Source organism: Poromitra crassiceps, assembly GCF_964638095.1.
Source record: "Poromitra crassiceps genome assembly, chromosome: 13".
NCBI lineage: Eukaryota > Metazoa > Chordata > Actinopteri > Beryciformes > Melamphaidae > Poromitra > Poromitra crassiceps.
Window position 1 is genome coordinate 20,301,544 of NC_139644.1, and position 25,105 is coordinate 20,326,648.

A 25,105-nucleotide genomic window follows, 5' to 3' on the forward strand; every position below is an offset into this window, starting at 1 on the left:
TTAGGGCAATTTTCTCTGAATGTTGCTTTAAGAGTACAGACATTCATGTAAGCATATTATCTTCTTCAGCTATTTTCACATTTCAATGTATGACACATAATTTGAAAGAATACAATCTGCACTTTCATGATCGGTAAAAAACTGAAGAATGGCCATGGCCTACTTGTCAAAACACAAGTCCCTGTCACATATTTGACAATTTCACCGTGTATCCTCAAGCAGCCACTTTTTAATTTCTGTACTCCTCAGGCATTCATCAGACACATTGTCTGACAGACAGTGTTCAATAGGTGTATTTCCCCAACTCATCATCCGGTCCAAATTAACGAGGACACTTCCAATCAGTTTTCCAAAGGGCTGTGCATAAGAAAAGACCTTGTAAAATAGTTTCCTTTTCATCCTCCTCGTTTGCGCCAAGGAGCACTGCAGCTTGGCTTGTACAAATCTTTTATATTCGGTTCTTTATAATTAGAAAAACTGCCCCTAACGAATGTAAAGTAGATGTTACACATTCAGGTGCATACACATAGACTGTGGGTGACAGGGCTCTTGCTGTCCCTTCTCAGCTGGCCCGTCACCTAGAGGTGGGCCCTAAATCCAATCTCATCAGGACTGCACAGTCACATGGAGGCTTAGTCAGCTAATCCATGCTGGGGAAAATAACACCCCGTAACCCGGCCCCGAAAGGGCTCCAACTCAGTGGACCGGCTGAAGCAAAACCTGACTTATAGTTACAACTTGTGGGGTCAGCCTGTCTTGTTCGCATTGAAGGAAACATCCACGCTCAGATTCTCTTACAGGCAGTTCTCTGACACATTTCATGAGTTATTTTGTGATAAAGTGTTGTAATTTACTTTTTTTAGTGTATCCACTTTTTTGCTTCTACTTCAGTTAGTGATTTCCTACGTTTCCCAGAATGCCCGAGCGATAGTGTTTAGTGGCAGAGCAGAGGAGTTTTTCCAATAGAGAAACTACTTACTCCAAACACAACTTGTCCTGTGGCTCAGGCTGTCAGGCTGATGCATTCTGGTCTATTGAGGCTACAGTTGGTGGAGAAATTGGTCTCTCTGCATCTTCTATGATGGATTTCTTTCACCGTGCGATTTTTGAACCTCAATACAAACACTCCATTGTAGCTGCTGGAAATATAATGTGATGTCACATTGACCCACGGCAATGAGAAAAATGCACCCCCAAAGAAGAAAATAGACCCAGAAATGCACCACAAGTCACCTTTAGCTTTTGCGTTAGTGTTATTTTGAGAGATAGCCTAATTATGTTGTGGTACGTACGAGGATATGTTGCTCATGTGTCAGATGAGCAGAATTAGTGTGTTGTTCTGACCGGAGGGATGCTATTGGAGCATGACTACCTGCTCCTCCATGCATAGCTAACACTGAACCCACACAGAGCCCGAACAAGGCATTACCCACAGCCAGACTGAGCACAGCTAGAAAGCACATGGCACAACTCTTTGTAAACACAAGCTGGCAGACAAATGAACACACACACAGAGACGCTACTGTAAAACACACATGATTATGTTCCATTATGCTCTCAAACACATTTGTAACCTTTTGCTGACAAATCAGGAGATCCTCTCGAAAGCTTTTGAGAGTTATTTTTCATTCTGTTCATTGAAATTGAGCGTTAAGTGACAACTGTTTGTAGCTCTGCGCATGCGGAGATGTTTTGATGGAATGACGTCGATTGAGGAGGAAACATTTAGAAAGTGGTTACCCTTTTATTTTTTTCTTGTTTACATTGTTTATTAGAATTGATCTTTTTTGTAAGCACTCCTTTGTTCTCTCATCCCTATCCCAGCGTTTGTTACTGACGTCCCTCCTGTCCTCCTGCAGACCTTTTCCTCCCCCCCCCTCTCATTGATTTGTACAGATAAAATTAAGTTTCATAGGAAAACGTGTTGTAAGTCTGTTTTGTTTTTGATTTGAATAATAGGTCTGAAGAAATCCTCGTCCGATAAGAAGTTCACACACTCATACAGCTCTCAAAATTAAGAAAAAAGGGGTGCAGGACAGGTGAGGGATAGGGGTGGTAGCCCTTCTGTTAAAAGGTATAAGCAGTCCCGGCCCTCTGAAACAATTGAGAGCATTTGGCTGAGAACACAATAAGCCTTAATAAGGCCTTAATACACCATACTTAAATAAGACACACAGATACAACTTGAAAACAGCTACTATGAAAACACTGTACACGGCTGTCAACTGACGAGAAAGTACCATCTTCTTAAAAATAGAAAATACAAAAAAAAAAAATCTCCTCGGCCTAAGTCCACATAAATAAAAATTAATTCTCTCTTCCTTTTTGATACTTTTTGAGCAGTTCCTTTTGTGCAACGTCACGGTGCTAATATGTCCGTGCCTCTGGGCGGAGGAGGCAGCCTCACGGTGCTAATATGTCCGTGCCTCTGGGCGGAGGAGGCAGCCAGTCGGTCTCCACTCGCTCTCGCCGTCTAGCAAAGCAGTCCTTTGTTTTTCTTCAGATCAATTTGCTTCCAGCTTGGGAGGGAGTCGTATTCATCTCTCTTCATTTCCAGAATAGTCTGAAACGTAATTGCAGTGATTTATAAAAAACAAAAAAAACAATCCACAAATAAAAAGTAAACTCTATTCGATTTATCTGTTTTATGTAAACATTATGGGACTGTCTGTTTTCATTAGCAAAATCAGGTTAATGCTGCAGCCTGGTGGTGGAGCGGACCTGGAAGTCGTGGTCTGACAGGTAGACCTCCAGGCTGTGGGGGTCCACTCCTTCAGGCAGCGGGCTCCGCAGCAGCTCCTCCAGAGGGTACTGGGTCTTAGTGAGCTGGGCCAGGGCGTCCTGCACCAAGGTCAGCTTGGCCCGCCCCGCATCCCCCTGCCACACATACACACACACACACACACACACACACAGAGGTAGCTATGACTGCCAGCAACTGATTAGGTATTGACGATTGGAAAACTAAGTATCAGATATTGGATGACTGTATAGTGTTTTTCCAATAGAACTGCATGAAGAGGTAACTCCAGGTGAGTCAGTCAGGGGTGAGACACTCCTCAAACTTGGTTTTGAGACTTGGTTTCCTACAAATCATGTCTGATACTCTTTAGCATTCAATTGCATTGCAACTGTTTTTATGCAGCCGTGGACAAGGAGCCACCTCCATCATACTCTAACAGCAGTGGACAACATTGAGTGACCGATATCCAATATTTAATAAAAGTCCAATATTGGCAAAAGAAATATCAGTCTGTCTAATCCTAACTGTAACCTTTCACTGTGAAGCTGTGAATCTTAACACAACTCTTACAATCCATGGTTTTCTCTCGTATTCAGAAAGAACTATGCAGTGTACTATGAAGTGGGTTTGTTCTATTACATTTGATGTTACATTGATCCCTATATTTTAAATGTACATTTTGTAAATAGATAAGAGGCGCCTCCAACAGTGAATACTGTATGTGGGCTTTTGTAATCTGAGCCCTTAGGGCTAGGAACTATTTGGGGCAAATGTATTATATTGTATATATTTATATTGTTATTCTAGTACTCTTTGTATGCATGTATGCTACTATGCTTATCTTACCTTTGTGCTTCACATATGTCATATATTTGTCTTTATAATATGTGATTATTTGATTGTGAATAACTCACACCTGGTGAACCTGGTGTCACGTGATGCATTTTGTATGGGTATTTAAGATGGCGTCTCTCTGTTACATCAGAAAGCGTCTGAGGAAGAGCCTGTGTGGCTCGAAACGTCACGCTGAAATAAAAACCTTCAAACGGGAGCTTCAACGGTACCCCTATAGAGAATCTGGCCTTGGTCCTAGATGATAAACTGTTCATATAGCTGCATGATAGGAACTTGCACCTGTGTGTCGGGTCTGGGGCTCCTCTCCCAGCGGGGGAACACATTAGTGAAGGTGAGGGGTTCTGATCCCTCGAAGATGAGGTAGGCCTGCGGTGGGCGTCTTGGGTTCATCTCTGGAAAAGTGATAAACAACCACACTTGTAAACGACAACAACCAGCGCCACCTTGTGGATGATCCCCCCCCCGTCCAGCAGCTTGTCCCCACCTCTGCAGTACTGGAGCACAGTCTGCATGGCGCAGCGCCTCTCGTTGTGCCAGCGGCTCCAGGCGGGAGCCGCGCTGTCTGTCTCCTCAGGCTGACCCCTTTCCCACAGGTAGACCTCCAGACGGTTATCCAGCAGGAACAAGGCTGGGCCACAGACAGACAGAGGTTCATTCGACCACAAGTTAGAATTAGATTACATTTAGATCAAATTTGGTGTTTAAACCAGAAACTAACCCTAACCCAGGAATAAAGGATACAGCAAAGAAAAATAGGATGCAGATAAGGAAAGAGTGAATGGGGTGTTTTTCTGCCTCTCCACCATGTTGACGTTGACTTTTTCAGACCATGTGCACATCAGAGCGCTTCCCATACACAGTGCAACCCCCTCCCTCCGCTGCGAGTGGAGACTGTAGGTAGCCTATTGAAATGCAAATTGGCATGTGATGTCCGGTTCAAATCAGATACTAACACCCGTACTGAGGAACAGCTCAGCGGGATGAGCAGCTGTTTCTCTGTCTCTGCATGAAGGGCTGAGTGTCGGTTCGATTCCCAATGGAGGAGAGCTGTTGTTCCTCAAACCGGTCTCCCATCTCTTTAACATGGTTGGAAGCACACTGGCTGACAGAGCGCCTCCTACAGACAGTCAGCCCACCCCTCAGTCACTTTTGAATGGCAACAGCCAGAGGAAAGAGTGAAAACCACTGAGAAAACCTGTCTTAAGAGATCTGGCCTGGTGGCACAGAGGGTTATCTTGCTGCCCAGCAATATTGAGGCCTTGTTCTCTTCTGAGGTAGTGGGTTTGAGGCTCAGTCAGTTTTGAAGGGACAGCCAGAGGAAAGAGAAGAAAGTGCCCCGTATTAGCTACTTAACTATTTCTAAATTGACTAAAAGCTCAAATATATCCTTTTGACCTATATAGCCAGCCACTTCAAAAGCCATACAGAGAGAAATACAGCATCAGTGGCAGTGCCTTTGTGGTTCACTGTATATGTCAGCTGCCTTCAGAGAAAAAGGTAGTGAGTTCTAACCTGCGATGTGCAAAGACTGAGCTTTCATCTGTCCTTCTTGAGGCAGCAAAGTTATTTGTATTTGAATAAAAGTGGAAATAGGCATAACAATCTTCTTTTAGTTTTTATTGCACTTCTAATTAGAGTAATAATAATAATAATAAATAAATAATATTTTTGACAGTGCAGATAATCATAGTTTTTTTTAAATAACACTAAATAATAAATTACATTAAATGATATTTACACTAAAGGCAGGTGCTTTCATCACATTCTTTATGTTATCTTCCTTTAACTTGGGCTTTTTTGTCTTCCATCCATAATTTATAAAAGATATTTTCAACCATTGTATACTTTTGTATACTTTTTTGACAGATATATGTTGCTTTACAGCTGAAATTGGGTAAGAGAGCTGTAATTGGGTGAGAGACATAGAGAGTGATAAAGAGAGAGAGAGGTTTTGCTGAATAGCCCACTGTAAAAAGATAAACCAGCCACACCTGAACAATCACACCCAGGTGGTGCTAATTAAGTGTCTTAAAGTGGTAATCCACAACAGCTGCACTGGATTAGGTAATGGAATTGATGAGGGAGAGAATTATATCCTCAGGAAACCTGGGTTACATCATAACCATCCATTCATCTCTATGCAATCTAAATCCCATAGAGATAGGCACAGTGCTTATCTCTATACCGTCTATATCCCATAGAGATAAACACAATGTTATTCTATAAGGTGTGGCCTACTGACTTAAAGATGGATGCAGTCTGATTATTTAAACAATCTTTGAGCAACAGTTGTACCAAAACTTTGTGACTTTGTGTTTGTGTCTGTGTTGTGTTTGTGTATTGTTGTGGAGGAATCTTACAAATTGGACCTTGATGGTATATGCAAACATGTGGAAAAATGCCCATGGATTCTGTTACCATTCGCCTACATGAAACAATGTAAGATAAATCAAGGTCCAAATGATTGCAGTAGCTTTGAATTTAGAAACTGAGAATCATGCAGTCTTATTGAGATTGTTTTAGACTAGGGTTCCAGCCCTGAGCGCGGCCTCACCCGCAGCTCGGCTGCTGCGTCTGTGTGGCCTTCAAGTTCAAGTTCAAGTTCAAGTTCAAGTAGTTTATTAATGTCCCAAAGGGCAAATTGGATTACAGCAAGGCGTAGAGGCTTGAAACGTAAAAACATAAAGTGCAAACCATACATACAATGTCATAAATAATCAGGATGTAACAACATTTAGACATACGATGAGCCAATATAAAAGAGCATACGTCTGGTGCGGCTGATAAATAAATAACACAACACTAATAACTTAAGAAGGGGATGAGCCAGCGGCTGATACGGCCGATAAGACAGTATAAAAACAAATTAAAAAACAAGTTAAAAACAAATTAAAAACAAATTAAAAAACATAAGAAGAGCTAAGAACATAAAAGAGCCGACTGCTGGTATAGCAGATTGATGAAACATTAATTCCTCAGTCATCTTTTCCTTCCTCCAGCGGCATTCACTGCACGGATGGAGGAAGGGACAAAGGAATACTTGTACCTGTCTTTGGTGGTCCGTGGGACACACAAGCGAAGGCCGGATGGCAGTAGCCTATAATCTGAACTGAGCGGGTGGGCACTGTCTGAGCGGATGGACAGAGCTTTTTTGAGCATCTGTCTGTTATAGCTAAGGTCAAGGCTCTCCAGTTGGATGCCGGCTACTTTAGAAGCTGTTTTCACAATTCTCCAGAGGGAGTTTTTATCCTTGATACAGAGGTTACCGTACCAACAGATAAAGGAAAAGCAGATCACAGATTCAATATAAGCACTATAAAACAGTTTCATCAGGCTCTTGTCTACTTGGAACTTGGCTAGTTTCCTCAAGCAGTAAAGGCGTTGCTGGCCCTTCTTGCACAGCATGTCGGTGTTTAAGTCAAATTTCAGTTTGTCATCAATAATCGTGCCCAGGTATTTGTAGTTGGTTACAATGTCCACTGACTGACCATGGACGACACTATTCTGGGTAGTACGGGGGGGACGTCTGAAATCGATACAGATCTCTTTCGTTTTCGAGATGTTAAGTTCTAGGAAGGCGTCGTTGCACCAGGACAGAAAGTCATCCATAACCTGACCGTGGCCAACCTCATCATCGCCAAGCAGGCTGACGATGACAGAGTCGTCAGCATACTTGACGATGAATCTGTTGTCATGGCGGCTACGACAGTCATTGGTGTAAAGAATGTACAAGAAAGCAGATAGAACACAGCCCTGAGGCGAACCAGTGGAAGTTGACAGAAGGCTGGACAATATCTCGTTAACCCTTACACGTTGAGATCTGTTCGTTAAGAAGTCGAGGATCCAGCCCACCAGACATGGATCTAGACCGAAGGCGCCAACTAATTTCTCTACCAGAACATGGGGCTGAATGGTATTGAACGCCGACGAGAAATCGACAAAAAGCAGCCTAGCATGATTTTTACTTCCTTCTAGATGCTTATAAAGCAGGTTGAGTAGAGTGGCAGTTGCGTCTTGAACGCTCCTACCAGCCCTGTACGCGAATTGAAGAGGGTCTAGCAGGCTCTCAGTTTTAGCCACGAGTTCTGACTTGACTAGTTTCTCGAACTGTTTCATGATCAGAGAGGTCAGAGCAACGGGTCTAAAATCGTTAAGTGTTTTTGGGTTGTTGCTCTTGGCAACAGGCACAACAGTGGACTGCTTCCACATGGACGGCACCCTCTGCTGGGTGAGAGACGAATTAAATATGTAATTAAAAATGGGACCCAATTGCTCCGCGCAGGTCTTTATTATGCGACCGCCAATATGGTCTGGACCCGCACCTTTTCTAGGTTTACACCTTTTAAAACACTTGATGACATCCTGTTCATCGAAAAAAGGACTTGAGGGGGGGGGCAGACAGAAGTCTATTTCTGATCTCAGAGTGATTCTCACTGAAATCATGAGCATCAAATCTAACATAGAAATCATTGAGGCTCTGAGCCAGTTGATGGTCGCAGTTGTAGTTGGCTAGAGTTACCTTCTTCCTGCTGCTCTCTTTCAGCCCTGTGATGGTTTTCATGCCATCCCAGGCAGAGCCTAGGTTGTTTGCTCGGAGTTGAGCCTCTATTTTTTCCTTATACTTCATTTTACCAGCCCTTATTTCCCTCTTAATTTCTTTTTGTAAACTACGCATTTCTAAAATGTTCCCCTCTCTAAAAGCTTTGTTCTTCCTATGAAGAAGTGATTTGAGGGACTTTGATATCCACGGCTTAGAGTTTGGATAGACTTTGATATTTCTATCAGGAATCACAATATCTTCACAGTACAAGGTCCAACTAGTGACAACATCAGTCAGTTCATCGATATCGGCAGAGGACTCGATGAACATGTCCCAGTCTGTGGACTCAAGGAGGCCCTGGAGAGTCTGACAGGCGTCATTGTCGTTCCAATTCTTAAAGCAGATGTCCTGCACTTTGCCGCGTTTTAGTGCAGTGCGATATACAGGGAAGAGATGCACACAGTTATGATCCGAAGCACCCAGGGGCGGGAGGGGTAATGATTTATATGCATCTTTGACATTTCCATAACACATGTCTAAGATTTTATTTTTCCTGGTCGGGCATGTAACGTATTTGTGTAAAAAAAAGACTGGTAAAGCAGAAGTACTGATTCAACTTAATTACGGTACTCAAGTAAAAGGAAAAAAGTACAGGCTCTGAAATGTACTCAAGTATAAAAGTAAAAGGTTTTCTGTGCAAGGCGAATAGAAACTCACGTTGTATTAATATAATTCAAATACTATTCAACTTAAAAGGTCCCTTCAAAACATATTTTAAGATCCATAAAGACTATACTTTAATCTTCTAGTCTTATGCCCCACTAGCTCAGAGAGTTGGATTGCTGTCTAGCAGTTTGGCGCTTGTGGGTTTGAGCCTCAGTGACATTTGAGGTTATGGGTTTGATCCTCAGTCAGTTTTGAATGCCGACAGCCAGAGGAAAGAGTCATTTAAAGCCCTGAGAAAACCTCATACAATCAGTCTGACTTGGTGGCACAGAGAGTAGGCTTGCTGCCCGGCAATATTGAAACCTCAGCCACTTTTGCGGTCGTGGGTTCGAGCCTCAGTCAGTTTTGAATGGTGACAGGCAGAGGGAAGAGACAAGAGTGCCCGGAGAACAGTTGTGAGTGTGAAGGGCAGCTGGTGGTGTGAAGGAATAATACACACAGAGACACAGGGGCCAGAGGTTGTGGGTTCGATTCCCGCTCTGCTGCCACTACCTGGAGCTAAGGGGGGGGCTGTTCTCCCCCCTGACCTCTGCATAGACATGAGCTGAGGGTTATGAGACAGAAAACCACAGATAGCTGTAATTTTAGTCAATCTCATCAAAGTTTCTGAAGACCATCTCCACGTGATAGCACTCCATAAAGCTGCATTTCCCAATGAAGGGCTGGGCAAACACCACATACTGATACATATTTCAATTCAAATACATGTCACTCTTGTGTTAGAATGAGTAAATGGGCATTGACACTGTTTTTATATAACCCGTGATCAATTCTCATTAATCTTTTATCTTTTCTTTTTTATTTGTCTGTAGGCTACATATGTGCACTGCCAAGAGTAGCGGCAGCATTAATAACCAGAGACCAGACTATATCAAAAACATAAACACACAGTGGAGTCTTTCATGCATGCTAGCAAGCGAAACTGCTGTCTGTCTGACCACAGACTGTAGAAAGAGACGCATCATAGCCAAGCAAATGTGATTGGATGAACGTTTGGCGCTAGGCCAATCACAGGCAGAGAGGGTGCCTCCAGCCTTCGCCATCATCCGGAAAAAAATATTGCGTGCCACCAAGACTCTGCCACTGCTGCTGTGTTTCCCCTCTGTTGTTGGACAATTTGAGCAATTAATCACCAGAAATGGCTGTAATATAATTGAGCTTCTAGTTAACTTAGTAAGCTGATCTAAGAGTCTAAGTCCATGTGTGTGATGTTCATGGTTCATACTCACAACTCTTCTCTGGGCACTTTTGTCTTTCCTCTGGCTGTCACCATTCAAAAATGACTGACCTCAGTCAAGAGTGACTGAGGCCTCAATGATGCAGGGCAGCAGGCCAACTCTCTGTGCCACCTGCGCTCTTAATGCAGCTTTTCTCAGGGCTTTAAATGACTTTCCTCTGGCTGTCGACATTCAAAACTGACCGAGGAACGGTCAGTTTTTTCAGTCAAACGTGACTGAATTCTCAATAATACTATGCAGCAAGTCAACTCTCTGCGCCACCAGGCCAAACTTCTGAAGGTAGGTTTTCTCAGGGCTTTAAAGCACTATTTCCTCTGCTCTGGCTGTCGCCATTCAAAACTGACAGAGGCTAGAACCCACAACTTCAAAATTGACTCAGCTTTCACACATTATGTGCACCTTTTTTGTGGGGGGGAAACATACACAAATTATGAATCAAAGTGTAGTCTATGCATCTTAAAATATCTTTTAAGTTTAATAGTATTTGAATTGTATGAGTTTCTATTCACCTTGCACAGAAAATACTTTTTACTTTTATACTTGAGTACATTTCAGAGACTGTACTTTTTTACTTTTACTTGAGTAAATTAGTTGAATCAGTACTTTTACCAGAATCTTTTTTACACAATTAACTACTTAAGTAAAGAAAGTGTGTACTTTTCCCATCTCTGCTGTAATATGTCTCCTCCATCGGGAATAGAACCAAGACACAGCAACTCATCCGGGGGAGCTATGAACTGTTAAGAGTGCACCTTCTGAATTCTACACACTGTGTGTTCACACTGACAACAACACAAAGCATAAAGAGTGAGATAGGTTGGAATTGAGCGAGTGAGCAGCTGTTTATCTGACTGAGCTAGACTCAGAGACTCACTAGACTCCTACATCAGCTTATTTCTATCAGTGTTCAAACTACTGATGATGATGATTAAAAAGAGCATCACTGGTGCTGCCTGAGGCAGGGATTGAACAAACAACCTTTGAACATCTCACAACATCCACATGTTTATATCTGAGTGAGCTCAGATCCTCTTGTAATGTTGATCCTGATTTAAATACAATTAGGATCGAATGGTGAGAGAAGAGTGGACAGAGAGACATTTGTGTGTGTTGTGTCAATATGTAGCTGTTACCTGGCTGTGGTGCAGAGTACAGGCTGTCCTGGACGAAGGGCATGGCCATCACCAGCCCAGGCAGCCGGGCTGCACTCTGCAGCTCCTCGGCCTGGAAGCTGCCGGAGGACGCGCTCACATGGAAGAGACGCGGCGTGAAGTTATACTTCCCTGGATCTGACAGAGGACACACAGCAGCTGCTAACTACTGTTTACATTTTCACAAAGAAAGTCTCTATTTTTTTATCATTTTTTGTGGGGTCTATGTTGGATAAGCTCTGCGATAGATGCTGCTGTCCTGGGGTTATTGATGGACAGAGCCTGTGTGTGTGTGTGTGTGTGTGTGTGTGTGTGTGTGTGTGTGTGTGTGTGTGTGTGTGTGTGTGTGTGTGTGTGCGTGCGTGCGTGCGTGCGTGCGTGCGTGCGTGCGTGCGTGCGTGCGTGCGTGCGCATGCCTGTGTGTGAGTGTGTGTGTGTGTTGTTGTTGTGTACCTTGCAGCATGCAGTCATAGGCCTTCCTATCCGTCTGTCCCAGGGCGGTCCAGAAGTCTGCAGGCTCTGAACCCTCCTCTACAACCTGCACTGTAACAAGACTGCTGCTGCTGAGGCCCAGCTCGGGTGGGCACCTAGAACACACACGCGCGCATGCACACGCACACACGCACACACACACACACACACACACACACACACACACACACACACACACACACCTTTAGACGTGAAACAGGATCCAAGATTTGACTGTTTTAGTCAAGTAACACAGCATTTGCATTCGGGTTAGACAGATCATTAGGGGTGCAATATGTTGGGGCAATATTGGCTTTTCAATAAGAAACGTATTATCGGTGTGTCAATGTTGTTCTCTGCTGATACGATGAAGCTGAGCGTATGATTTTACTCTTTAAAGCTGCGTTCACACCTATTCACGACCTATTAAAGTTTTTCGCTGGCATCGAGTTTACATACAAAGTCAATGCAAACGAGCGATTGAGCGTATATTCGCCCAGGAGAAAAATCGCTGGGCGTCCGAGCGAACCCAACTCGAGCGAAATTACGCTGGCATCAGTCGCTCGCTGTTCAACGCTGATTGGCTGCCGTGTGAGAGTGAGTCAAAGATCACACTGGCTTGGAACAAACCGCTGGTATATTGTGTGGCAACAAACCGCATTGACAGCTGATTGACAGCTGACATGACGTGAAGTCTGTACTACCGGTATAGAGCTCGTATTAGGAGCACGCTCATAGGCTTAGCTTGTAAACAACTACGGTGGCTCGTAGTGGACAAATATCATGACATTGCATAACGTTATAGCCCCCAGATGTCCGTCAATTATTGTGCCTGTTGACGAGCGATTTAAACAGAGTGACAGAGCGATTCCAAAGGGTTGAATCGAGCGACAGAGAGAAAAATAAATATCTCGGTGTGAACACAGCTTAACAGGGGAGCCAGTGGAAAGACCTGCAGTCAAGCCTGCCTCGTATGGATTTTAGTTGGATGTAGCTGTTTCCCAGGCTTTTCAGGGGGGGATTCTGGGGAAACACTACTGAATACTTTGGCACACAAATGTTGATGATGAATATTGGCACAAAATATTGGCTTCTATTGACGACTTCAGTCTAAAGATACTAGTATCAGCCTGCAAATATCCATATTAGTTGAACTCTAACATGCATCAATATAGCAGCATTCACTGTGCTTGAACACTGAAAACATATTGGACACCGCGATCATTCAAAAGAATTGAGATTCATTCATTCATTCATTGAGAATATGAGACTCACATGTCAGTGAGGCGCTCCACTGCCCTCTTGCCGACCTCTCTGGAGCTGGCTTGAGCCTTGCAGCCGTGCCACAGGTAGAGCGCCGCCTGCTGGCTGTTGAGCAGGGCGACGGAGCCTCTGGACCGCAGGCCAGCGCAGCAGCAGTCCACTTCCAACAGAGAGCCCTCCTCTGGGAGTTCCCCCCGCACGCAGAACAGACGCCACTCTGCTGCAAAGAAAACAATAAAACAGTTTAAAAAAAAATCACAGATGCACTGAGTCTGGACTGGAGACCTCCTGACTCTCTTGTGCAATTTGACTGATGAGATGGTTTGCATATAAACCAAAAATATGCAAGTATGTGAGTTTGAAACAGCCAAACAGAAGTGAGTGTACCTGTGTTAGTGGAGGCATCGTCTCGCCTCCCCTTGTGAATGACCAGGCCTCCCTGGAAGAGCTGCAGGAAGCAAGGAGGCTCCTTTCCCTGAGGCACCACCACCTTCAGATACAACACAACACTATCAATAGCACCACTCCTGCTAGCTGCTAGCAGAACAGAACATGTCAGTATACAGTATGGGCTTCTAGGAATACTAGTAGTGCTTTGGATTGTAGGATTCAGTCATTCATCCATGCTAATGGCACTGTGCTTAGATCACAGTTGTTTGCCCAGAATCAGAAGTGATTTTGGTGAAAACGTACGCAATTTCCTCGCCAGGGCGCCCTTAGGAAAGAGATTTTGAATCTCAATGGGACTTCCTGGTAAAAAACAAACAAACAAACAAACAAACAAACAAACAAACAAACAAACAAACAAAAAAAGGCTAAATATAAGCATAAAATAAAATAAATATACAGTATACCTGTGTTTCTTCATGGCTGTTGAGTCCGATGGACAGGAAAGCAGCAGTGCCCCGCCCGCTGACACTGGAGTGACGGCCCCGCCACAGGAAGAAGGCAGTCCTTTCTTGTCCGGGGGCAGTGCTCGGGTCATCTGGGCTGTTCGTCTTACCTACCACAGACATTAGGCAAAGCATTAGATTGTATGAATAACAAATTATTTCCATTTCCATATTAGGCATTCAGCTGAAGCTCTCATCTAGACCGCCTTAGCATGATAAAGACTGCAACAGTAGAATAAGCTGCCATCTTAGAGGACCACAAATTAAAAGCAATAAAAAATAAGGAGTGCAAAGGTCATATTATACTATAATAGTAAATAATAATAATAATAATGCATGTAACTTATAAAGCACTTTTTAATGATCCAAATATGCTGACATTAGGAGTCGACATAAAACAAACAAGCTCGAGGAACAAAAAGAGAAACAAGCGACAGGAAAGATAGAAACATATAACGGAAGTAAGCAGGGATACATGGATACATAGAAGGAGGAGAGAGCGAGCAAGAGAGGAGAGAGCGAGCAGGAGAGGAGAGAGGGAGCAGGAGAGGAGAGAGGGAGCAGGAGAGGAGAGAGCGAGCAGGAGAGGAGAGAGGGAGCAGGAGAGGAGAGAGGGAGCAAGAGAGGAGAGAGCGAGCAGGAGAGGAGAGAGGGAGCAGGGAGCAGTGGTAGATAAAAAAAACTCTAACCATAAAAAAAACAAAAACAAAAACTATTCCTTCAGAAGTTGTAGCTGTCATAGACTGTGTTGCATAGTTGATTTCTCTATTGCTGACAAAAATTGGTTATTGTAAGTCGCTTTGGATAAAAGCGTCTGCCAAATGACGTAATGTAGATGTGGTTAGGGGTAGGGGAGGTTGTATGCCTGCGAGAACAGGCAGAATTTGAAAATGGTGAGTGAGGTTGAGTCTTGGACAGGCTGGGGGAGGGAGTTCCAGAGACGGGGGGCTCCTCTGGAGAAGGCTCGATTGCCAAGGCTGCAGAGTTTGGATGGTGGAGCGACAATAATAAAAAAAAAATTGAAGGGATTTTTCCCCAGCTCTTGCCTGCGTGTGTGTTTGTGTGTGTGTGTGTGTGTGTGTGTGTCTCACCAGTAGAGCCGATGGCGTAGGTCCAGCGGATGACGTAGGAGTCTCCCTCGTACAGCTGCCCCGGGCTCTCCACTGGAACTTCGCTGTCGTCGAACTCCTGGACGTGCCAGGTGTCCACGGCCACCGTGTGGCGCTCCATCTGCCGTCCGTCGTCCAGCGTGACGACACCGTGACCCCTCTGGACGTCGAGCCCGGCCAGCACGTTACGGGCCGAGGCCTCGCCGCCCATCCCCGGGCCCGACACCAGAGCTTTGGCATCACAGGGGCACAGACGCTCCGACTGAGGGGAAACAGACAGGGAAGACTGGGAGGGGACAGACTGTGGCAGGATGAACATCAGAGAGAGAGAGAAAGATGAGAGTTTTGGTTAGTTGCAAGGGTTAAAGAGTTAAAGGGTTAAAAGGTTCAATTGATGACCTTATCTCTTCATTTATAGCTGCTTTGACTCCATTTTCACAGCAGTGTTTCAAACTGCAATGAGTTTCAAATGCACACTGCTATACTCAAAAACACACAGCATGCTACATTAAACTGTGTCAAATGCTTGATTTGTTAATTTTTGAATTTTAGTATTGTTTGCATTTCAAAATAAAATGGTCATTTTGCTATGGTAATTTTCTATAATTATTTTTTATTTGATAGTCACCGTTTTAGCAGCATTTGTGTAAGGTGTACACAAAACAGGAACTCAATACATTGCACTATTTTTGCAGTAACAGTAAACCAAAGAAACCCAAAATAGAATAGCACTACAGTAGTTACCTAAAGCGCTGTTGCTATTTTAGATAGCTATAGCTATAGATAGCTATTATTAGACAGTTTTGCACATTTTATAAGAGCCTTTTATGTAGTGAAGGGATTGCTATTGTGTTGCAGCGCTAACTAACCCAGGCAAAGTAACCACACAATTGAAAATACATGACAAACTGATTTAGTGTGTGTCTTACAGTCAGATTTGGGAAAGTTAGAAGTTAGTTTGGCTCTTTGCACTAACAAATATGCATTAAAACTGTTATGATAATTGGGCCAAAATCTGACGTTGAATGCTGAAATTGTGAGATGGACCTGTGTCTCGTCCTTCAGCGGAGCAGCTTCCTCCTGGCCTCCACTCCTGCATGTCCAGTCCAGGAACTTCTCTCTGAAGAGAGCCGTCTCGCTGCCCTCTGACACGCAGCCGAACAGCGCCCAGCTCGGACGCCCCTCTCCCCGCCTGAGGATACAAGATGAGTGAACACACAAAAAAACATTAAATAAAAGTCGAGTCTGCACAGAGAAAGCTGCACCCAAGGTGTAGACATTTTTCTAGTTTAATGTTTGATGCTTGTCAAGCATAGCGCTCTTCATCAGTCATGAACCCAGGCTCATTTAACCTTACTAGGAGACCAATTTTACGCCAAAATAGTTTTCATCAAAATGCACTTTTCTGATTCAATCATTAAGCATTAATATTTAATTAAACAAAATAACGTGCAATATACTAAGTAGAACCTCTGAATGCAAAGATCAACGATCAAATGTGCCAATTTTTCCATGTTCCTGTCTGTAAATTACATATATTGAGGTTCAGGTTATTGCATTGCTACACATTGGTGTATTCTGGCCTTTAGTGTATAGTGTCTATGGCTGTTGGAGAAAAATATAAGTTCCATTGGCATTTCCTAATCAATAAGCTATATTTGCATACGCATAATTAATGCTATAAGTTAACATGACATGACATCTGACACATATAGATTCGTACATTGGGTTGCATGCTGTGTCTTAGGGTGCTGTAGTTTCAGTGAGAGTATTGTGGCATTACAAGTACTTCAGACATCGAGGACTGCATGCTAGTGTTTCAGTGTGTGGTGTGCACTTACAGCAGGGTGCTTTGGGCTTACTGTGTGTAGTGGGGACCTAGAGCAGCGTTCTGAGGATTTACTGACTTAATACTGTATGCTGAGGTATTACCATGTTGTGTAGTGTGGGATTATAGCCGTATGCCTTGGTTTTACTGTGTATTGTAGATCTACAGTAGTATTCTGGGGCCTCGATATGTAGTGAAGATTTACAGCTACACACTTATTCATTATGATTTATTTTACCATATGTAGTGTAGACTCACAGCTGTATGCTGGGGTTTCTGTCTCTAATATGGACTCACAGTTGTATGCTGGGGTTTCTATGTCTATAATATGGACTCACAGCTGTATGCTGGGGTTGCACTGTGTGGGATCCAGCGGGTTCACTCTACAGTTGCTGTAGTCATAAACTCCGACCCACACTTGCTGAGCCAGCTGGAGAGCAACGTTCCTGCTGCTAGGTGAAACATCCTTTCCATGCCACAGGTACACCTCGCTGCCAAAGTCAAACACCAGGGCCTGGAGACACACACACACACACACACACACACACACACACACACACACACACACACACACACACACACACACACAAATAGTAATTTTGTATATTAATTAACAATCAGCAAAAACATCATATGATACAAGCAGAATCCAGAAGAGGCTGACCTCACTGGGGCCCAGCAGGGAGACGCTGGGTATTAAAGCCCAGGCCTGTTCATGAGGCACCAGTCTGTTCTCCAGCAGCCGGTACACACAGTTGGACTCCACCACACCCAGCTCGAATTGATCATCCTCCTCCGGCGCTCCCGCTCCTGTGGGCAGAATACAGAAAAACATACTGTATCTGTCCAGTTTCCTTTCCAGCTGCACACTCAATGTAAATGCAGAAATTGACAGCCTTTCTGATTTGTGGCCAAGCTATTCCTCTGTTTTATCACCTGTCCCTTTGTTTTGTGTGTTAAATAAAGTGACAATTTTGTCAACTTTTGGGGATAACTGGGGAAGTGGCCTGTTTGAACTCTGACCTCTGTACTGCATCCTTCCTCCTAGAAGGCTCCAAAAGTCTGCGGCCAGGCTGCTGTCGGAGTTCAGCCCCTCCTCTATATGAAGCACCTGGGATGCCTGACAGCCCAGGTCCCTCTGGCCCTGGATGACCGATGCCAGCTCCGAGGCCTGGAGAACAACACACGTCTCTAATACCACTTAAAAGCATGTGTGCACACAGGGCTCGGTTGGGACAGAACAATGAACTGTTCTTTAATAATAATAATTATAATTATAATTATTATTATTATTATTATTACTATTATTAATATTATTATAAAAACATTGAACTATTCTGTTATGTTCCCGGAGGACTTATTTAATTCTTATTACAGATAGTTGTGAAATATTAGAGGATTACTTGGGAATATAGCTGTGAATACTGTAAAAAAAAAAGTGAAAGGGAGAAACTCAGAAGGCCATTTAAATAGTGGCAGATGATCTAATTTATTTTTTATTTTTTATGTGGCATCGAAGAAAAATTGCATTTGTGTGAAACCATGAAATACATTTCCTGAAGTTTGAACAGCAAAGTAATATGAAAGTAATCCTAACTAGCCTCTGGCATGACATCACCCATTGGGGATAGTAATACTCAGAAAGAGCGTTTATGTATTTCATGCTGACAACATACTGTGTTGATCGCAGTCTAAGCTGCACCAAGTTAGCAGGATAATTGACATTACAGCATGTGAGGGTCAGCGTGCTCGCTGGTACCTTGGCTTTCTCTTGAATATTGGCAAACTCTCCGCTCCACAGGATGCAGCGGTCAGGAGAGACGAGCAGGAAGCAGTCTCCGCTGTTCAGCGACCGCACAGAGGGCTCCACCAGACGGGCCTGCACCTGCCGCCTACCTGTCACCACAGGTACCAGTTTATATAAACGCAGGAACACACAGTGATCATCACACATACTCGCATGCAGACACCCAGGCACACACACGCACGTGCACACGCACACACACGCACGCACACGCACACGCACACGCACACACACACACACACACACACACACACACACACACACACACACACACACACATGTTTTATCTTAGTGAGGACATTAATTGATATGCCGTAATGCATTCCCTAGCCCCTGACCTTAACCTTAACCATCACAACCCTAACCCTAAGCCTAACCTAAACCCAATTCTAACCTAAGCCTTAAAACCAAGTCTTAACCTTCAAACAGCCCTTTGAAGGTGTGTGAGAAAGTGAGGACCAGTTACTGCCCTCACTTTCCTAAAATGTCCTCACTTCCCAGGTATAGAACTCAAATTGGTCCTCACTAAGATAGCTATATGAGAACACAAACACAAACACAAACACAAACACACACACACACACACACACACACACACACACACGCGCGCGCGCACAGACACACACATCTCTCTTCTGACCTTTGATGTGAATGAGCATGAGACTGCTGAAGGGTGGGTTGGACTTGGTTGTCGCTGTGTCTGAGGAGGCGACGCTGCTCAAGTCTTCTGACCTGGCAACCTGTGAGTCCACCATGGAGGAATTCTTAGACTCTGGTGGGAGGAACAGACGTAAGAAGGGACAGATGAGCAATGGAGGGGGGGAGGGGGGATAGTGAAATCAGACCCAAAAAAGTGGGATGTTGGGGAAAGTTCTGACTCACTGTTCTCTGCTTGGATCCTGTTGCTTTCCTCTGTAGCTAGGTTGATCCTCTCCCCCATGTAGTCCTGCCTGATGTCGTCCCGGGCTGCCAGAGCCCGCAGAGGGTTCCTGGAGCCCTGGGTACGCCGGGACGGACGCACAGCACGCCGGTGCTCTGCTACGGCTGAGCTCAGTCTGTACCCCACACACACACACACACACACACACACACACACACACACACACACACACACACACACACACACACACACACACACACACACACACACACACACACACACACACACACACACAGGTGTTACATCATGTTGGCACCAATGTAGCACAAACACAAGTTCAAGGTGTTAGTTTGGTCTCCATGGAAACCCACTAAACAAAGAATGCTTTCCAAAATCCAGTGTCTGCCAGTCAGTATTGACAATTTCAGTATTGACAAAATCGGCACAAGGCAAACATCCACCAGTAGAAACAAAAATCAATTGTACTTTCTGATCCTTACAAGACTTTCATGCATTCATTCACTCATATTATTACTAATTTGATTATTAATTTGATTATTATATTAAGTAATTTATGTCAAATTTATATCAGCCTAAAACAGGTGGGTGAACTCTATTCTGCGGTTAGAAATCAAAGTAATCTGAGTGTAGATGGATTTACTCCACCTCATCCCTGCATATTTAAGATGTGTATAATATAGATGTAATAAAGCCTAATAAACTCATAATCCACAGTTAAAATAATAATAACAAATAATCTCCTGACGGAGATCATAATAATAATAATAATAATAATAAATAATAATAATAATAATAATAATAATAATAATAATAATAATAATAATACAATACAATACAATAAAATAAGACAGACTCACATGGGTGTGCTGGTCTGGCAGAGGATACTCAGGTCCTGCTCCGTCTCTGTGGCAGCAGCATCTCCACAGGGAGGCAGGGTGCAGGCCGAGGGGGGAGAGCGCTCCCTGTGGAAACAGCCATCAAACGTGTTTGCTTCATCCACAGGCATCGCCTGCTGTGGAGCCACTGGGAGTGCAGCGTTCTGCGCTGCTGCTGAGGGTGGAAATGGAAGAAAACGACAGATTATTTCACTGAAGATTTAACACGACAAGCACAAACATAAGGTGACTGTTGTTTATCATTCTAATACTATGTGTAATACACTTGTTGATGGATTTCCATAGCTGTAATGGACACACATCATGTGCCTTTTTAGGAAGGGGCTCCAGTCTGTCTAGTTTTTAATCTTACCTTCCACGTCCATCCCATGCTGCAGGTAGATTTCTGTTAGGCAAACAACATAAGAACAGATTTACAAACAGGAAGCAAGAGTTTGAATATAGACGGTTTTAACTTGACAACATAAACATTCTAAACTTCGCCTAGCTTACTTCCTGTTGCAGTGTTTGCTAATACAATAGCTGACAGGAAATAAGCTTGGTTTCAAACTGTTCCCTAGCAACACAACTCCCTGAAAACCGACTATCCCAGACATGTCCAAAGTCCGGCCCGGGGGCCAATTGCGGCCCGCGGACAGATTTTAAGTGGCCCTCGGCTTGTCTCTCAAAATATACTATATGTGGCCCTCTACACAGTATTGGTTAATCAAGCAAGTTCAATTTGCATTTTTCCCCTTTTTGTCACCTAACGATGACAACACTATCATACAGTTTGTACAGGAACCAAGTAGGAACAGCACATGCAGAACTAATGTTTTCAGATGGTAAACAAAATCTTTAGAGTACATTTGTGTATGATTTTTGATTGGTTTTTTTATAACCCATATGATGCGAGAAGCACCTGGCCCCCCGGCATTTTCACATGATCTAATCTGGCCCCCATTCAAAAAGATTTGGTCACCCCTGGTCTATCCGGTGTTATATGCACTGATGCTGTCCCAACCTTAATCAAGGATGGAAGTAACTAATTACATTTACTCATGGTAGTATTTTACACCAGTCATTTTATTTTTACTTAAATAAAATATCAGCAAAGTAACAATACTTCCACTTGAGTAGGACATTTTAGTACTCTTTCCACCACTGACCTTCATTTGGGCATGCTGGGGCTCCGGTGGAAGGACTCTTGTGGTGAGAGGTGTCATCTCTGTCTGATTCTGGAGACCCCAGACCTAATGGGCAAAACACAGACAGGCTGTAGATATGACGACAAAAAGGAAGCCATGAAGCAAACCTACATTGTACTAAGGTTGCGTTCAAAGATACAGAAATAATCAGAATGAATGCGGTTACATGCACACTAATCTGATTTATGGAGTTACCAGATTATTCAAGTGGTCATGTAAACAGCATATCCACTATGCTTTAACGGCTAAAGGCCGTTATCGGATTATGAGAAATCCATCATTCCAATTGTATTCAGTGCATGGCACAATCTCAATGTCCAGTTTGTCCACACTCACAGACTTTGAGGCGCGTTCCTGCTACTTACTAAAGTGCTTGTAAACGCATGAATCCAAATATTGTCATTACCTGATTATTCCCAGTTACCAGATTATTGTGTGCATGTAAACGCACTCACTGATTTTGAAAGTGAGTAAGTGAACTCTCACCTCTCTTGGCCATGCATTCAGCCACAGCAGACTGGGCCGAGTCCTCCATGGTTTCCCGCTGCTCTTCTCTAACTTCCTCTGTGATGGCCTGAGGCTGCTCATCCTCAGCTCCCTTCGCCTGTGCAACCAGAGAAACAGGTCTATTTGGATTAGAGCGCCTTTGTGTCGTACATACTGACACATTTAAACATCTGAATTCAAAACCACTGCATCACCTTTTGTCTCCACTGAGGCTGAGGCTGGTTCTGGATGGGAGAGCAGACTTCTTGTGCCTCAAACGACTGGCTAGTCTGAGGATGGAGAGAAAAGACGATGTTGGATTGGCAGAGATACAATAAGGTAGATCATTAGTGTTGGGAGATCTAGGAGAAGAAGTAGGGCATGGAATTGATTAGGAACAACAAGGAAATAGCAAGAGAGAGAGAGAGAGAGAGAGAGAGAGAGAGAGAGAGAGAGAGAGAGAGCTGAAAAGTATCACTTCAAACCAGAAACAGATGCGGATGACGGGATTCGACACTCATCAACACGAGTGAAAAGTCACACCGTCAACTCTGTAATATCACAGCCTCTAGAATGTGTTGCAGCAAGACAGATCTTCTAAACTCTTAACTGCATACAAGTCACTGCAGCCCAAACGCCATAGTCAATCAGCATGCACTGGCCCACACATGTTGTCTCATTTACCTGATTGAAACACATGATATACTGAGGTGTACTGCTAGAAAAGACGGAGGCAAAGACGGGCTCCTGGGAGGGGAGAGGGAGTAGAAGGGAGAGTAGGTGGGCGAAGCTACTGTACAGCGGAGAACACCTGAAAACATTGCTTAAAATCGACATTTTGATAATCCAGAATCAAATGGATCTATGTAGGTAGAAATAATAAAATCAGGGTTCCTACACATTTTAAATTAAAAGAAATTACATACTTTTTTCAAGACTTTGATTTGTTTTGAAGATTTTGTCTGGTGTTCAATATGATTTATGCAGATATAGGCATCCTGCCTCTGCTAACTCGGTCATATACTGTAGATTCAAAGTGAGTCTACTACAACAACATAAAAGCTAGAATTGTGTGTGTATCGGACCTGAACCACAACATTTTCCATACTTTTCCAGATTTTTTTTTAAACTATTCAAGACCTGGAAATGATCAAATTCATTTTTAATACTTTTTTCCCTACTTTCCAGACCTGCATAGGAACCCTGTAAAATAGTAATGTGACTTACCCAGCACTGAGGTTTGACAGTCTCATCATGGGACATTTCATTTTCTTCCTACAGAGGGCATCATTGGGGGGAAAGCAGGGAGATAGTTCATGAAACGAAACAGGAAAAAATTGGCTGAATCTTGTTATGAAAGAAAACAGAAATAAACAGGCAAAGACAATTAGCATGACTATTATATATATACACACATACACATCATACATGTCGTCATGGTGCAGCTGAGAGCAGGGGGTCATACGGCGATCAGCATCTAACCATGTTAATAGTCTCCTCTATTTACATTCCACATCATTCAGTCTATTCCATCTCAGCAAATTATCCCCGAACATACTGCACATGTTCCCCGGTAACATAAGTCTGATCCCAAGACATTTAGCACATACCAAAAGCAGTCAGTGTTGCTAGGAGATGCTATCTGGTTTCAGTGTAATAACAAATATCCCAATCTAACCACTGGGCTTTTCCCATTCTGGATTCAAGCGTGTGAGCAACACTGACCCCAACAACCCTGTAAACACCCCATGTCATTTCCCCCATGGTCCTGAGTTGATGCACTCCTGTCACACTGCAGATAGCCTACTGGCCACTTCTCCAGAGATATTAGATGGGGACACGGCCAAAATCTACCAGCTGGGTGAGATCATTTCACTCGTTTCCAATGCAAATCAACTTGTCTCTAGAATCTTCCTGAGTCAAGCTGCGAGCATGGTTTTTGTTGAGGGAAGAGTGATCTGCCATATTCTCCCTTCAAGATACTGACACTTGTTTTTAGAAAAGTCACAGAATACAATAAGATGAAGAACTCTATTGATCTCCATGGGGAAATTAGATAATGTCATGGAAATAGCATGGACAAATGTCAAATAGAATATACCGTAAACAGGTGGTATTATATGAACCTATTGGCAAAATTTTATTTTCAGACTTTATATGCAATTTGTTAACAACTCTGTTTCAAAACATCCTCTGTCAAAACAACTGTTTTGCTGTGTAGACCCTCTGACCACCTCTCTCCCGCAGAGCAGCTGCTCAGTCTGCAGCTGTGATTTCCAGGCAAAAACTGGATTTAGTCCACTGAGATTGGGATTGTACATATTGAAGATGTGAAATAGAAGCAGTGTTAAAGAACTAACAACTCCCAAACAAAGGCAGATGGTTTCTCTGTCTCTTACCTTACTACTGCTGGTGCTTTCTGCCTCCTGCAGTTGAGTGCTGCTGTCTACCAGGGTCACCTGAACGTGTCCTACAGGTGTGGTGTCTTTCTGCAGGCTCCTCTCACTCTCTTCCTCATCCCGTTGTCCCCTGGACAGGTCAGACAGTGGGCAAGATTAAGAGCATCCAGGACACTTCAATCGAACCTGAGACCTTCTGATTATGGGATCGGGATGGTCTTTCTAACTGCTACTTCTAATTTTGTTTTGCTCACAAATGCTCTATCAGCTGCTGATAGCTGATATTTGTACTGATAATATCTTAAATTTGAGAATTTTCTTGTGAAAGAATTCCCCAAAATTACAAGCATTCAATGTTTCCCAGAGAATTCTCCTCTTGGCAGTGGAAAAGCTTCTTAAACAACATTTAGACTGCACTAAAACTCTCTATTGAAACCAGCATAAACGTGATCATAACATATCCATGCATGGTTGTGTGTAATCTGATCAAAACATCATATTAGAATCAGTGCAGTGTTTGTTATTAATCAAACTGCCTCACATCCATCATATCAAAGGTGAACAATATTGAATGGTTGTGGTTGATATCCGATTTTTAATAAAAGGTACTCTAAG

At 43.4% G+C, this 25,105-nt stretch overlaps 1 protein-coding gene across 1 annotated transcript in view; it reads right to left on the reverse strand.

Annotated features, from left to right (window-relative positions):
* Positions 1-1,777: 1,777 nt before the first annotated feature.
* The window catches only part of svilc (supervillin c), a 32,818-nt gene continuing 9,490 nt past the window's right edge, over positions 1,778-25,105 (reverse strand). The window contains exons 9-32 of the mRNA XM_083649967.1: positions 24,491-24,620; positions 23,319-23,366; positions 22,307-22,381; positions 22,092-22,209; positions 21,567-21,650; positions 20,771-20,803; positions 20,380-20,572; positions 19,504-19,676; positions 19,262-19,393; positions 18,577-18,713; positions 17,841-17,988; positions 17,482-17,627; positions 17,156-17,331; positions 16,037-16,181; positions 14,972-15,290; positions 13,842-13,990; positions 13,375-13,477; positions 13,000-13,207; positions 11,707-11,840; positions 11,236-11,391; positions 4,083-4,226; positions 3,878-3,990; positions 2,722-2,877; positions 1,778-2,563 (exon numbers count right to left, since the gene is read on the reverse strand). Of these exons, the coding sequence (XP_083506093.1) occupies positions 2,474-2,563; positions 2,722-2,877; positions 3,878-3,990; positions 4,083-4,226; positions 11,236-11,391; positions 11,707-11,840; positions 13,000-13,207; positions 13,375-13,477; positions 13,842-13,990; positions 14,972-15,290; positions 16,037-16,181; positions 17,156-17,331; positions 17,482-17,627; positions 17,841-17,988; positions 18,577-18,713; positions 19,262-19,393; positions 19,504-19,676; positions 20,380-20,572; positions 20,771-20,803; positions 21,567-21,650; positions 22,092-22,209; positions 22,307-22,381; positions 23,319-23,366; positions 24,491-24,620 (3,310 nt within the window). The 3' untranslated portion in view covers positions 1,778-2,473. The remainder of the gene's footprint in view (positions 2,564-2,721; positions 2,878-3,877; positions 3,991-4,082; positions 4,227-11,235; positions 11,392-11,706; positions 11,841-12,999; positions 13,208-13,374; positions 13,478-13,841; positions 13,991-14,971; positions 15,291-16,036; positions 16,182-17,155; positions 17,332-17,481; positions 17,628-17,840; positions 17,989-18,576; positions 18,714-19,261; positions 19,394-19,503; positions 19,677-20,379; positions 20,573-20,770; positions 20,804-21,566; positions 21,651-22,091; positions 22,210-22,306; positions 22,382-23,318; positions 23,367-24,490; positions 24,621-25,105) is intronic.